The sequence below is a fragment of the Microcaecilia unicolor genome, chromosome 4 (assembly GCF_901765095.1).
Source record: "Microcaecilia unicolor chromosome 4, aMicUni1.1, whole genome shotgun sequence".
Taxonomy (NCBI): domain Eukaryota; kingdom Metazoa; phylum Chordata; class Amphibia; order Gymnophiona; family Siphonopidae; genus Microcaecilia; species Microcaecilia unicolor.
Window position 1 is genome coordinate 375,744,202 of NC_044034.1, and position 16,605 is coordinate 375,760,806.

Consider the following 16,605-nt stretch of genomic DNA (forward strand, 5'->3'; position numbering starts at 1 on the left):
ACCTAAATTCCTCTTTCACCTCAGCTTATGATCGACTGTTTTCTTATATCATGTAATGACGTTCTCATTTCCATACTCTGTAAGCCACATTGAGCCTGCAAAAAGGTGGGAAAATGTGGGGTACAAATACAATAAATAAAAATAAATAAAACAATAAAGCATGGCTAGTGCAAGCACCCCAGATGCCAATGCACAATGCTGTAAAAATCCTGTCAGAAGCTCAGAGATCATAGCCTGGATGCACCATCAGGAAAGGCTGGGGAGTCAGTTCAGAGACAGACTGCTGAACTACAGGGGTCGAGACAGGTGCCTGGTCCTGGCTGAGTGGAGACCCACACATCAGCACCTCCTGTATGGAGGGAGAGTGGTCCTCCCGGTGCCAATGCTTCTCGGGAACTGAAACCCTCAGTGCTCCAGAGCTCCCAGCGCCGTGCGTCAAGGAGATTGATGCTTCTTGGCCTTTGCCCAGTGACTGTCATCGATGCTCCTCAGTGACAATTTATTTTTTTATTTGTTACATTTGTATCCCACGTTTTCCCACCTATTTGTAGGGTCAATGTGGCTTACATAGTACCGGAGAGGCCTTTGCAGGCTCCGGTGTGAACAAATACAGGGTGATGTTGTGGTAAGATCAAGTTCATGTGGCACAGCCACATTAGGGAATCGGAGAATGGAAGAGTTGTGTTATGTCCATTACATGCTTTAGTTTGGTTGTGTTGCAGAGATTAGGCATTTCAGTTGGATCAGTAGGGTATGCCTTTTTAAACAGGTTGGTTTTTAGTGATTTCCAGAAATTTAGGTGGCCGTACGTCGTTTTCAAGGCTTTTGATAATGCGTTCCACAATGAAGACGTCGTTGAATCCTCATATCGCCTCGGTGTTGGGTCCGATTGCTAACCAGTCCCAGTGGCCCTGTACAGTGGCCAGCATTGAGGCAGGTGGAGACCCACTCGATTCACGTCCACTCTTAGTGTCAGAGACAGACCTTTCAGCTGGCATCAAGCGAGTTTCTACCAGACAGTTCCCACCCACCAATTCCCACCTAGGATAATTCCCCCCAAGGACTATCCCCCCTAGACATTTCCCACCCTCCCTTCCTTTTTTTTTTATCGACGGTAGCTTCTTTCTTGTATCAGGTCCCATAAGTCCTGGTGGTGCTTTCTCTTTTTTACAGCGTTTGAAACAAGGAGGTTAGAGCAGCATACGAATGTACACAGAGAACGTATAAAAACGGAATAACTTTTCATAGGTAGAGTAGTAATTTTTTATAAATTGTAATTAGTGTGTCATTTTAAGGGGCTGAGTTAGGTTGAAACCTAGTTTGGGGGGTGTGGGGGCATTGCCCCCCCCCCCCCCCTCCACAAACTGCAGTTTGTACTTTATTTATTTATGATATTTAGATCCCAGATTAAACATGAATTAGGTTGAAACCTAGTTTGGGGTGTGCCGCCCCCCCCCCCCCCCCCCCCCCATGAACTGCATGTCTGGAAGGGGAAAGGGTTGTGTAAAAGAAAATGTTGTGAAGGGGTGTGAGGGGGTACTGGCCCCCCAAACAATGTGGGAGGGAGATTATTTGTCCTAGTGTGTTTTGCAGTTTGTAGCTTCATTGCGTGCCCCCTAGTCCTAGGCTTGAACACTGGCAATTTGCCATCATGCCATCCACATATAGGCAGTCAAATAAGATGCTTTCTTAGTTATAATTATATATTATCCCAAAGTGTTGCTAACAGTATTTAACTTGCTATTTAAGATGCCTTCCCCTTGATTTGTACAGCATCCCCTCACTTGCAGCATCTGATAATAAAGTGATATACAATACTGTAATTGCTGAATCTTCATCTGTCTTTTGCCATTTGCAGGGGACAGACTGCAGAAGTCTGTCTGGCATTGCCTTTAACTCCCACTACTCTTGCCCAGAACCTCGGAGTAGCATTCACAAAAAGGAAAAATCCTTTTTTCAAAATCTCTTAATTTCAGACTGAGTGTTAACCAGTAAAGTGGCTCACGTTGGAATTTTATCTAGAGACTAGTAAAACATGCCCGTTTCTTGCGACAATGAAACGGGCGCTAGCATGGTTTCCTTCCGGACCTCCCCCCGCACAGTTTCCTTCCGGACCTCCCCCCCTCCCTACTCACCCCGTTGGCGTTCGTCCGCCATTGTTGCGGACCTCGACACACCACCTTCATTCTGCTGACATTGCTCCGCCCTCGACGTCATCACGTTTGACGCGAGGGCGGGGCCCCAACACAGTGTTTTCGGTGGCTTCACCACCACGAAGGCTTCGAACCGGAAGGAAGTGCCCTGGAGGACCTGACAGTGACGTCAGTGTCCTCAGAACGTTGAGGGTGAGTTTTATTATAAAGGATGATTCTAAAAAGACAGACAAATGCAAACTATCAGGGAAACAATCTAGCACAACATTTCCCAAACTCTGCGCCACGGCACCCTGGTGTGCTGCACCAAACTCTCTGGGGTGCCACGGCAAATCCCAACCTCCCTCCCACCTGCCCAAACCCACGGCAGAAAAACAAAAAGTTTTCAAAAGCAAGCACAAAGCTGCAGCTGCCTTCAAGCTTGTGCTCTCAGTTCTGCCAGTCCTCTGCCCCCGGAGCTGGAAGTTGACAGTGGGGGCAGAGGACCAACAGAGCCGACAGCCCATGCCTGAAGGCTGCTGCGACCCTGCGCTTGGTTTGGGTGGGGGGTGTTGCAGCTACTGGGGACATGGAGCAGACGGCCTTTCGGACTCGCAGAGGCAACTTCCAAGGAGCTTGGATGAAAACAGGAAACAGAATGAAGTCATAAATTTGAAACTAATAGGTCAGTCTGTTTCCCTTCCCATTCCAAACAAAGCAAGCAAACCTATGAGCTGCTGCATCCAAGTTGTCATTCTTTATTGTTGGTAGCATTTTTTATTTAATCTTACAAACATGCTGTCTTGTGCAGCATACATATGTACAAAGAGAAAGTATAATAACGGAATAATTTTTCATAGGTAAAGTAGTAATCAAACATATAAATGGCAAGAGGCGTACTAACTCACAAATGCGCAGTAGAGACCCTCTCTGTCCCGCCCCCGCGTCAATACGTGATGACGGGGCCATGACAGAGAGGGAACCTGCGCACCTGCGAGTGAGGGAACCGCCGTTGCCACCGCTCCCCCCCCCCAGGGTTGCCGCTACCGCTCCCCCCACCCACCCGGAGTCGCCGCCACCCGGGCCGGGTACCTGGCTTCACTATTCAAACCGCCGGAACGCAGCACACAGCTCATCTGAGCTGCCGTCGGCCTTCCTTCTTACCTGCCTGTGTCCCGCCCTCGCTGACGTTACGTCACACGAGGGTGGAACACACGCAGAGAAGAAGGAAGGCCGACGGCAGCTCAGATGAGCTGTGTGCTGCGTTCCGGCGGTTTGAATAGTGAAGCCAGGTACCCGGCCCAGGTGGAGGGGTGGCGGAGGGGACTCCGGGGGGGGGGGGGCAGCCGCGGCGACCTATCCGGAGGGGGGCCTTTCAACCCCCCCCCCCCCCCCCCCCATCCTTTACTAGCCCGTTTTTACGGGCTTAACGGCTAGTTTGTTATAAATTATAATCAGTGTGTCATTTAGAGGGGCTGGTTATAAGGACACCCTAGCACTGTTATGGATGGAAACCTGGGGAGGTGGGGGGTGCTACAAAAAATTGCTCGGACACGAAGGGTGCCATGAAAAAAAGTTTGGGAACCACTGATCTAGTGATTCCCCTCACCTTGTTCACTCTCAGCTTAAACACCTTTTCTAAATTGTGAATGTCCATGAAAGCTAAAGATTCCACATGTTGATATATTAATACTTCGTTTAAATATTTTCTAAATAGAAGCAAGATCATGAGTAATTGGAAAACCTTAAATTCTTAGATCTCAGCATATTCTCAAAGTTTTTTCCAAATTATTATGCATCCACAGTCTAACATTAGATACCAAATTTGTGTGCATAGCTCCACAACTGTGTCCACTTTCATATGATTATCTAAATTAGTCACTGTTCCTATTCAGCAATTTTAATTTTATTTATTTATTTTTAATATTTTCAATGATACACAATACAATGTGACCATGCAATTCACATTTAAATCCATAAACAGAAAAACATTTCATTTAACACATAAGGAAACAGTGAGAACATTTTTTCTGTCCACACAAAAGAAAGAAATTGATTCCAAGATAGGAAATTTTTTTTTTTTAACAAAAGTAGTAAATTAATATGCAATTGCTACCTCTTTGTTCATACTCCAGCCTGTTGTGTAGGAGGGCATATAACATTTACTTCACCTCTAGCATCTAGGAAATCTTTAAGCTGTTTAGGGTCCACAAATTGAAACTGTTTACCTTCAAACATTACATTACAAATACAAGGAAAACGTAATACAAAATTTGCTTTAATGGCCTCAACTCTGGGTCGCAGTTCCAAAAAGGCCCTGCGTCTCATTTGTGTTGGCCTAGATAAATCTGGAAAAATCCTAACCTTGGAACCCATAAACATGCTATCTAAATGTCTCAGGGAAAGCCTTAATACTGCATTCCGGTCTGGTTCCAGCACAAAAGTGACCAGCATAGTCGTCCTGTGAGTGATTACTTCCAAAGAACTTTCCAGAAAGGAAGTAAGATTCATTTCTGCCTCCGTCCCTCGTATAGGGGGTTCTCCTATTGTCCCCTTAGTGTTCCAGATATAATAGGCCCGAGTTATAGGAGGCAATGAGTCTTTATCCATTCCTAGTAAATCAGTCATGTATTTTTTCACCATGTCCATTGGGGAAATTAAAGGAGATTTGGGGAAATTAAGGAACCGAAGGTTAAGTCTACGAGCTTGATTTTCTAGGTATTCTAAATGTTTATGCAAAAAATTATTGTCTTTAACCAAAACAGATTCCACAGTCCCCATTTCTTGAATTTTAGTGTCCAGACTCTCAATCTTACAGGACTGCTGCGCAGTTACTTGTGCCTGTATCAGAACGGCATCAGAAAGAGTTCTAATATCATTAGTATTTTCTTGCAACATTTTTTGCATGGAGGAGTGAGTGTTATAGACCATAACCCACAGTGACTCAAGCGTCACATTTAAGGGCTTAACTATTCCACCTGCTGGTACCGAGGTGTGGGACGGGAGCTCAGTACATGATAACTTATTCACAATATGCTGTGGTAATACCTTTAAGGCCAAATCGGCCGAAAACGCCTGGTCCTGTGTCCCAATTCGATTGACAACAGTCCTCCCCTCTAACAGTTGCGGATTCAACACTCCGGTGTCCGTTTCTGCTCGGGCTGCTGAAAATAACTCACTCCATGGCTGTGGTGGAGCCCTGCGTTCCACGGGGCTCAGGGAAGCCCCGTCCCCACTTCCCATCGACGTCAATACGTTGACGTTTACAGAAGGAGTCGATGTGCAGAGAGGACCCGGTAGCGCCGTGGGAAATTGCAGAGTAGATTGTTTCAACCCCGACGATGGTCCAGGAGTCGAGGGGACCTCCTTTACCTTCCCCCTTCGCTTCCCCATCGATAACGAGGAGTCGAGGGTCCCGGAGGAAACAGCAATCTGCAACAAACACTCGGAGCTACTACAAGTGCGTGCGTTCAGAGCGCCATCTTGGAATCGTCCTATTCAGCAATTTTAACAGAAGCTACCGTCATTTTGGCATAATGTAAGCCACATTGAGCCTTCAAATAGGTGAGAAAATGTGGGATACAAATGCAGCAAATAAATAAAAATTGTGTTACAGCCTTCTTTTTAGAGCTCTCAGTTCGTTATAACCATCCACATATATATATTTTTTTTTTTTTTTGTAATTTTCTCCTCTGTTGAAAAATTCTCTGTTACAGTTTGTTCAATACCACTGCTTTAGGGAGGGGAACTTTCCCAACACCTAACTCTTGAAAGCTGTTCACTTGAGTCATTCATCGTTGCATTTCCCAAATCAAAACCAAGCTAGGGTGGTGGTGTCCTAGAACCTGAAGAGATAGGAGATAGAGGCTAAAACCACCACTCTTTTTTCCTCAGTACTCTGACGGGGCATGGCCTAAGGGGCGCTCCTTCAGATATGCGCCCGTGGGCATGCATCTGCAGCAAAAGGAAAAAAAAACACAAAAAGTGGAAAGAACACAAAGATCCCATGGGGTGGGTAAAGTAAAAAAAACAGGAGTGGGAACTGGATCAGCAAAGTGAAATTATAGGTGTTCATTTAAACTGACTCGACACAGTACCATGTTTCAGCACATATGTGCCTGCCTCAGGAGTCTATACAGATTAATAAAAACAAATATATATATAATAAGACAAATACACGAATAAACAATATTTTTTTAACTCTTATTTATTGCAATTCAAACTTGAACAAAATTTAGACAGCTCCTAATAAAATATACAACACAATGATTGATTCGCCTTAGTTTCTAACATTTTATCCCAACTAAGCTCCTCCCCTCCTTCCACCTCCCTCCCTCCCGTCCCCCTTCCCCCTCAAAGTTAAGAGTTCAATATTTTGCTTCTTGCTACTGAAGTGAGAGTGTCCCAAAATGGTGACCAGGTACGACAGAATTGGTCGCCTCTCATGGAGGCCAGGTCCCGTCTCTCTTTCTTCTCTAAGGCACATGCTTGAATCATTGCTGAGCTCCAGTGGGAAATGCTCGAGCGATCCACATCCAGCCACAATTGCAGAATGACATGCTTTGCCATCAAAATTGCTCATTTCAGAAAAGCTTTGAATCCCACTTGGACTGGCCGTTGCATTTCAAAGAGGTCAAACAATTGTCGTGGAGATGATTTCCATGTATTATTCCAGATCCGGGATACATGACTGCTCAACTCGATCCAAAAGGGTTGCACCAAAGTGCAAGTCCAAAACGTGCCCCAGATTAGCAATAGTGCCGTTACACTTGGGGCAAGTATCCGACTCTCGAAGAGTAGCTTTGAATGCTCTGTGTGGGGACACATGTAATCGGAGTAAGAATTTGTATTGCATCTCCCACCAAGCCGCACTGTCTGTCAATATATAAATGGATTTAAGACACATCTCTATATATGTTCTGGCTGAAGGTTAAGCCGCAATTCCTTGTTCCAGGCATGTGCCACCAGCCTCCAATCGACCGGCTTTAAGGAATCTCTCAAATTACGATGAAAACAGCTTAAGGGCACTCGCAACTGTGCCTCGAGTCCCAGCAGTTCAGTAACTTTGTCCCAAGAGGCAGCGGTCAATGATGCTGAGGGCAGTGAGTTTACATAATGCTGCATTTGTGTATATGCGAACTAGTCATTCACACCCAATCCATACTCTTCCTTCAACTCCTCAAACGATTTTATTACCCCTTGTTCTGTTACCACATGAAATAAATACCTAATTCCCGCTGCAGCCCATCTCTGAAAAGGAACCGAGGAACCTCCCACCGGGAACGCCAAATTACCCCTAAGGGGCAACAGGGTGGAAACTTTTGTGTCTATCTGGTAAAACTTGCCTATCCATTTCCATGTGACGAACAATATTAAAATCATACATAATGATAAAATTAGCATAAAAAAGTCAAATTGGAAATGTGATAAATGAAATACAGATTGAGATTGACTGCTGATGTATAATAAGACAATTGCATAATCTTAAAATCATACATAATGATAAAACGAGCATGTAAAAAATATGAAAGAAATCATGAACAAAACATAAAAAGAAATCATGAAAAAATACAATCAAATTGAATAATATGGTAAATGAAATACAGATTGGGATTGATTTCTGAAGGAAAAGGTTAAGAATCATTGCAGGTTTTTTTTTTTTTTTTAAATAACATAGAATGGATGACATGCATGGTTAAAAACAAATGAACAAACCTTGATACGTATACTTGGCAGTCACATTTGTCCTTGGCATTGTGTTTGGTAAAATAAACATGAGCTGGTCTGAAAAAAGAAAGTAGGAAATGAGACCTAACTCTCCTTATTACATTTGTGTGAAATAGTGTAGAATGTGTATGTGGTGAAACAGATGAAAATGCCAAAGTGATGTTGAGAAATGTGTGAATGTCCCATCCAGCAGTAGGAACGAGATCATTTATATGTGTAATGATGTGGTAATGAGTATGATGATAAAGTATGAATGAAAACCTTGTGGTTAGGGTGGTGGACTTTGATCCTGGGGAACTGAGGAACTGAGTTTGATTCCCACTTCAGGCACAGGCAGCTCCTTGTGACTCTTAACCCTCCATTGCCCCATGTAAGCCACATTGAGCCTGCCATGAGTGGGAAAGCGCGGGGTACAAATGTAACAAAAAAAAAATCAATCATTGATGTGTAATGGTGTGATGAAGAGTGTGATAAATGGATGTGGTGATAAAATGTAAATAAGTAGATCAACAAAAAAGAATACCGCATGCGTCTGCAGCTGCATTCCAAGGTAGAGCTAGATTTTAAAGTCAGCCGTGGCTGTCCCGCAGTATGCTTGCCAGGTACCTCACTCAGCAGGGTTGCTGAGTTCTGCCACCCCAAGCAGCACAGATCACTGCTTCATTGTTCTTTGCTGTAGGACTTTAAAGGCCCAACCAGGATGATGGCATCACCTGCAGCTGTCCCAAAGTGTGCCTGCCCAGTATGTCAATGGAAATGCTGATTTCCTCTGCCTTAGCAGCACAGATAACCACTCCCTTGGTGGGTCCTCTTAACGATTTGCTTAATAAATCCTTGAAGGGGGTCCACGGGATTGGAGAAGAACAAATGTGGTCCCTCTTCACAAAAATGGTGACAGAGAAGCAGGAAACTACAGGCCAGTAAGCCTCACTTCAGTGGTTGGAAAAAGTAATGGATGCTCTATTGAAGGAAAGAATGGTGAGCTTTCTAGAATCCAATAGGTTGCAAGATCCAAGGCAACATGCTTTTACCAAAGGAGAATTGTGCCAAATAAATCTGATCAATGTTTTTGACTAGGTGACCAGAGAATTGGGTTGAGGACACTCTTCTTGGATTTTAACAAAACCTTGTGCTACGGTTTTTCTTAATAGGCTCATAAATAAACTGAATGGGTTGAAGCTAGGACTCGGTGGTGAACTGGATTTAGAAACTGGTTGAGTGACTGACACAGGGTGATGGTATCTGGAATGTTTATTGTCAAATTTCGTATACCATCTTTCATAACAAAGCAGTTAGGAATGCAAATATGATGGCAGAAAAGAAGAGCCAGAAAAGTTAAGAAGTGAGTGAAAGGGAGAAGGAGAAAAATGCAACAAAAGAGATAAGGGTTTTAAACAAAAGCTTCAATCAGTCACAGTGTGCCACTTTCTTTGTCCCCAAAAGCCAAGTTCAAAAGTGAGACGGGAAGAGCATGTCAGAGCAGAGGAGTTCAACAGAACAAAAAAAAGCACTTGGGTTGAATCAAGCCATACTCAAGAGACAGAATAAAACGATAGTCATGTAAAGAACGTACGGTACAAGCTGGTGTGTGAGGAATGGTAAGTGATGGTGAGAATGGAGGTGCCACCTGTGTGTGTTTATTTTACATATTTAAAAAATATTTATATTCCACTCTATCCACAGTTCTATGTAGAGTACATACAAAATAGTTATCAAAACAGCACAATTCCTTTTTTATCATGTCATAGTTATCCATCAGTATTTCAGTTCATTTATCAAATGCTTGTTTAAATAAAACAGTTTTGAAATGTTTTCTAAAATGCAAAAGGAATTTGCAACCTTTACCTCCAGTGGCAGACTATTCCATTCAATTCTGCAGCTAGTATAAAAGATTTTTTTCAGGTTTCAATATGATGTTATTCCTGAGGACTAGGTAATTGAAGTCTTTTAAAAGTTCTTGTTATTTAAACTGATGTTATTGGATCTGGACTATGTTGTACATCTTATTTTCTTTTTTGGTTGGCAGGGATTGGGGGAATTTATGCTATTTTGTTTTATAACACTATAAAAACTAATAAAGGTGTAAAATAAAATTAAAAGTTTCAGATCTTAAGGTTCATACAGGAATAATAGGACTTCAATTGGGAGAGAAAAATTTATATATCAAACATAACATCTTAAATGTCCCAATCAGCCTAGCAGCAGAATTTTGGATAACTTGTAAAGCTTTGAGCATAGTTGAGGACACACCTAAGACTAAGTTGCAATAATCCAGCCCCACTAGTATCAACGCTTGCAAGATGGTTTGGAAATCAGGCAGAATGTGTGGCCTTGCAAGGCAAGGTTAAGAAATTGTACATGGAATTTAGTAGGATGTCTGTAGTGGCAATGTCATGTTTTCACTTGACAGAATCCTTATGGCAGTATCTGGATAGTCTGATTACGTTTAATTTACTGTGTGATGTTTGTTTCTGCAGGTTACACAGTAATAAGACAAAAGCATGCAAATAAATGCATGTTTTGCATCTCATTACTATGTAAATACTGTAACTTGACTTGTGATGAAACAATACAAGTTGTGTTATGGCCCAGAAATCGCAGTAAAGTAATACTAGATTTTAGGGGTCTATCAAACACTTAATAAACTTGAAACTTGTGATAAATGAGCCCATGCTAATTGCACAAGAGACAGTCAACACCTATTTTCCAGCCGTAACCCACCCAGGTTCCACCAACTAACATGGAATGCACAAACTATCAGCCCATTGCAGTAACAGTTATTGCACTCACGTACAAACAGTTTATTTTGTACTGCCTTTCAACAATTACATCAAAGTAGTGATTTACTGACCTAAAACAAAAGTTGATACAAACATGATATAGACAGACAGAAACAGTAGACGAGGGCAGAAGTTGCACAATAATAACCTTTAATCAACGGGACACATAAAGTTGTAGTTTATGTGCAAGATTTATAGCCTGCAGATTTCGAACCATCATGGCATAGTACAGTATTAATAGAAATTCCAGTACAAAAATGGCAGAACTACAGCTCATAGACCAACCTAAGCAGGAAAACAGAACCAGATAAGCAGAACTCAAAAGGGGAAGGGGTTGTATAGCACAACAATTACATTCCGTAAACAAGTTACAACAGAACACATTTAGGATGGGCTGGTAAATAGGGAAGAGTTGGTCATCAGTCAAGATAAGTCAGTGTTATCAGATGTAGTCAAATTAGATCAGGAAAAAGCCTTCAAAAGAGTCCAGGTTTTAGAGAAGCATTGAAATTCACAAACGACAATTGTGATCAAAGAGCTATAGGGCCAGGCAACATTAACTTCTACTAACTTGCGCACTAACTACTTAGCACACTTTAATAAAAGGACCCCTAAAACGTATTAATGTACACCTCTGTAGAGCAATTTACAACATCTAGGAGTGTGTGCATGCTCTCTCCACTGACCCTCTTGGGTTGATGTGCCTATCTGCTCTAGTAGTAAGAGCAGAAGAGTGTATCTCAGCGCCCTGCAGCTGTCCCAGCACCTCCTGCAGATAGGCTTATTCACGCCATTTCTGCTTTGTTTCTGTTCTTCCCTGTATTGTTTTATCTTGCTTAACTCCTCTGCATAGGCGCCCGGTATAAGAGGCTTGGAGAGGCTCAGCCTCCCCCCTGCTGCAGCAGAATGGATCAGCTGTGGAGTCCAGCTGCTCTGAGGGGATTAAATTGTTGATTTACCTCCATCCTCACAGCAGGAGCTGCAGTGAAAGCCCTCTAGCAGTTGTAGAAATTGGTTTATGGTTTGTTTACCTTACTGCTGGGAAAGTAGGGGGGGTTGGCTGGAGGTGTCCTGGGTTGCCAGGGAGATATTTAAGGAGGATGACTTCCTGACCTGCACTGAGGACAGATAGCAGCAGAACGGATACTGGGCCAGCATGATCAGAAAAAGTCACCAGACAACAAAGGTAGAAAAGATCATTTTATTTTCATTATAGTGTTTGGAATATGTCCACTTTGAGAATCAGGTGCTCAGCATTAAAAGTTTATATTTATTTACTTATTTATGGCATTTGATCCCACATTAAACATGAATTAGGGTGTTTTGTGGCTGTACATGAGAATTGTGATGATATGATCCTTTGTTTCATATTGTTGACGGTCTGCATTTTCCGTATGGGTGGTATATTGGTGTATTAGGTCTGCCCAGTGTAATATTTATGGTACAGTAAGGTTCTGAGTGTGTTTTTGGACAAAGTTGTGCATAGTGTTTTGCAGTTGAGCGATTGTGGTTAGAATATGCTTTGAGCAACCACTTTATTCTTTGACATATGATACATATCTAATATCTAAATTTAATAAAAGGTATTAATTGTGACTTATTTTTATTTATTTTTTTCTGCGTGTTAGACAATTATGGATTTAAGCTCCACCCCTAACCCCGCCCCCTTTAGCCTCCCCAAACAGTTGGGCCACCGACCGCCTATGTTCCTCTGCCTTATTTTCTTCAGCTGCACCACATAAACACAAAACAATCCTATCTAGCCTGTATCTTTATATATGATTGGTCTGCTGAGAAACAAACCAAAAGCCCAGAACTTTCCAGAAGCAAAACCTGGTGGCTAACTAAGCACTCTGAGATGAAAAATTGAAATGAAGACCCATCTTTGGGGTCCTTTAATAAACTGTGGCCGAAAGTGACCATAACATGCCCGTACACTAAGCCCATTTTTACCACAGCCGTAAAATGGTCTACTGTGCATCTATTTCTAAAAATTACTGCCACCCATTTTGTAAGCAATAAGGGCTCACGCCATATCCCTGCGCTAACCAGTTACCATGCGGTAATGTAGATGCATTAAGTGTTTAGCACAGGAATGCCCACTCTTCAGCTCTGATATACCACTTCAAAGAAAAATGTTAGCACAGACACATTTTGAAGTTATCACAGGATAAAGCAAATGCAGTAGATCCATTAATTCATTTTCATGAAGCTGTAATTATTTTACTGTAATTCATTTTAAATGAGTAAAATTTTGTATTTTATTGGTTTAACAAATTAAAACTGTTTTTATCTACCTGGTTGCACTGTAGCTTACTGAATGTTAACGTTAGTTAACACCATTTTTCTTTTTTCCTCTCTAGGTGTTCCTAAGTAATACTACAGTAGTAGATCAGCAAGAAATGGCCAGTTCGTTTTATGTTTCCATGGAAATTGAGCTTCATAATGTCTCCAAAAGTGATGGAACTTTCTTTATTATTTTGACATTTTTCTGTTTAGGGACCGAGGCAAACCCACGTTTGGACCCCATCTTGAATAATAGATGCAGTTTGTTATACAGAGATAATAATGGTGGTAAAGAAGGAGGATGGGCATTTGGAATACAGGAACACAGGTTTTTCGTAATATGCCTTCATTCATTAGAATTCTTCAGAGTAGTTTATATTTACAAGCTTAGACTTGAATTCATTGGGCATAATGTGCTCGCATTGCCTTTTACAGGAATGGTTGCTACTCTGAGAGCAGATTCAAATTTACATAGGTGGTCTTTTACTAAAGATTAGCACCTTTTACCTTCCACATGGCCCATCTTATTCCTATATGCCTCTTTGAAAATAACATGAGCTAATCATTAGTGAAGCACCACATAGTTTACCACAGATGATGTTTGTAACATCAGATTTCCAAGAATTCACCATATAGTATAAAAATCAACCATTCAAATTGTTGTTTTCCTCTTCAAATTATCTAAAACATTAAAACAAAATGAAATCTTCAAACAGATTGTATAAAATAAGACTGTAGTCTCTCACTTTCTCAGAGGAATTTTCATCCAGACAGAATCACAAACGTAGCATATAGGAGATCTGATCAGGGAAGTCCGGAGCCTCCCCTTGTTGCAAGTGCATCTCTCTTTAAGAATGAACATTAGATTTCACATGAAAAGCATGTGTTTCAGAACAACTAGAAAAATGTGAGTTATTATTAGTCACATGGTCACAATATTTCTGTATATTTATTATCTCAGGTTTAGATATATTGGAACCAGCAAATTATTTTTCAACCTTTACAAAACCTAGCCTTGAGGAATTTATGAATATTTGCACATAGTACTCTCAGAAAATAGAGATCACTGTTTTCCTTATCCATGTTCAGCTAGGTGATTCAACACCTTCCTTTAATCTTATGTGATTTCTCAAATTACACTTTCAATATCTTTCCCGGGGTCTAAGTAATAACAGAACCGTTTTTGAGGAAACTGTAACAGCCAGCATTCAATTCTTGCAATACTAGAAAATCTAAAATGCTAAATCTTTTCCCTGAAATGGAATAAAGTGAGATGGTTGCTATTAGTCCAGTTGAAGGACAGCAACAAGTTATAGGTGATTCTTTATCAGCCTTGAATTTGATTGTATCTCAACTTAAAATATAAATCGTGTTCTTTCATAGGAGTCAAAAACATATTTAACTACATCAGGAGAAAATGAGATTTCAGAGTACAGTGTGGGACAGATCTGTAGCACTTAGGGGTCCTTTACAAAGCCACGGTAAAAAGTGTCATGTCTTTTGGGTGCGCGATGGGCCCTTTTTGTATGCAGCTAGGGAAAAGGCTATTTTTTAATGGGAAAGGAAATGGGCGTACGCAAAAATTAAAATTAGCGCGTGCCTATTTACACCAGCCGTTGACTTAGCAGTAAGGGCTCATGCGCTACCCACGCAGTAACCATGCAGCTTGCGCCAATGTGGTTGTGCTGCCAATTACCTCCGTGAACGCTCCCTCCCCCCATGGTACAAAATAGAAAAATATTTTATACCACATGATTTCACGTGCGCCAAACTCGGAGTTACCACCGTGTGCACATACTACCCTGGCGGTAGTGCCAATTAGCCCTCCCATGGCTTTGTAAATGGGCCCCTTAGAAAAGTAAAGTTCTTCTCATTCATATGTGTAATAGTTTTTCAGTTTACGAGATCTTTAGATAAAAATGCATACTTTTAAAAAGTAGGAGAAAAATTTCTTGTGGTCTAGTGAATGTTTTGCCATAGGAGCAGATGAGGAAAATTCTTTTGAATAGAGCACTTTGTTTCATTTCCTGATTATAAACCAAGAACCTGTCACCTGATACACAGAGATTAATTATTTATTAATGCAATAAGGTTTAGATTTTACGGTTTTTAATGACTTTCTATAAATTATTCATACCACAGGAAATCACTTGCATTTGGTACAGAATCATGATCAGTACTGCAGTTTCAATGATTTTTAGCAAGGTTTGTATTTCACAGTCATTTAATACCAGTGTCTTTTCTGTTAGTAGATTGTTTAATCTTGCTGCTATGAGACTTACTAAAGTTATTAAGTGTTATCTGCTGTTAAGAAGATACTCATGAATTCATTTTATGATGGAGAGTTTCTTTTATCGATATAAATAAAAGGGCTCTTGTTTCAAAATGTATTACTTGAACACCATTATTGGCAGCTTTCTACAGAACTTTCTTGAAAGGATACTGTAAATAATTATGGAAATCATTTATATTTTCTGTATTTGTCTATTAATATATTGATAAATGTGGTTGAAATTGTAAATGTGGATAATATGATGAATACATTGCTATTACAATTAAGTAAATAAATTTGGAAAAGCTGTGCCTTAACTTTGTTTCCTATCAGTTCTGATTCATCATTTCTTCCTTTTTGTAGACAAAATTAGAAATAAGAAAAAATTATGTTTGAAACACAAAAATACAATCACTACATATCGACAAAAGAAAATACATGTAGGTCAAATCTACTCTAATAACTCAATTTGGATTTAGCTAAAATCTTTTCAATGGTACCTCAAAGTAAGTTAGGTTCAAGTATTGAGGGATAAAAACCTTTAACTAGTTAATTTTCCTGTTTGCATATATTTCCTTGAAAGTGGTATTTAAGAAGTATCTGATTGAGGTTCTGAAAATTCTAGAGTCAGCTTTACCACCCACTTCTAGGGTTTATTACCTACCAGTATTATCTAAACAATTGACCCAGGAACCGGTTTCAAAGGGCTCATTGGAACCAAATAAAGATAAAAATGACATGGATTTAACAACTTTTCTGGAAACATCTTTTGATTCACTTGCACTTCCTGCTACTATGGTTGTATCATTTGTTTCTGGTACCTGCCCTTCCAACAATCACCCCATCTCCCTCCCTTTTCTAACCTGACAATTGTAACCTACTTAATCCCTAAAAAAAGGGGGGGGTCTAAAGCGGCATATAATATAATTAATATGTAAAGTGCTACAAAGATTTAATATTAAGCAAACATAAATTTAAATCAACTGATCATTAGTCAAATATTTACTAAATAAATAGTGTGAGCTGGTCACCCTTCCAGGCTCTAGCCAGGGTTGACGCTGCTTAGCTTCCTTCACACACAGTCAGGGTTGGGCTCTACACTTCTCAGTAAGTCACCAGGACTCTGCCTCAAACACAGGGGAGTTCTCTGCCTCCTCTTCACCTTCCACAAGTGTTCACCAACACCAGGCTTCTTATAACTAAATGTTTTATTAGTTGCCATTTAACATAATCTTCATGGTTTATTCCTTCTTTAACTTAAACATTTCTTCTTCAATTCAAACACTTACAGCAGTTCCTCAAACTTTCACAGTTCAAACAGCCAAACAAAAGCATTTACTTTTCTTTCCCAGAGGGCAGTGCAGCTGTCACCATTTCAGCAGAGAGCTTCAAAAGTCCCCAGAGTTCA

At 40.9% G+C, this 16,605-nt stretch overlaps 1 protein-coding gene across 1 annotated transcript in view; it reads left to right on the top strand.

The window, feature by feature from the left end:
- Positions 1-15,313, top strand: part of GK (glycerol kinase) — a 311,446-nt gene extending 296,133 nt beyond the window's left edge. Inside the window, exon 21 of the mRNA XM_030202379.1 lies at positions 13,003-15,313. Coding sequence (XP_030058239.1) covers positions 13,003-13,016 — 14 coding nt within the window. The 3' untranslated portion in view covers positions 13,017-15,313. The remainder of the gene's footprint in view (positions 1-13,002) is intronic.
- Positions 15,314-16,605: the final 1,292 nt, after the last annotated feature.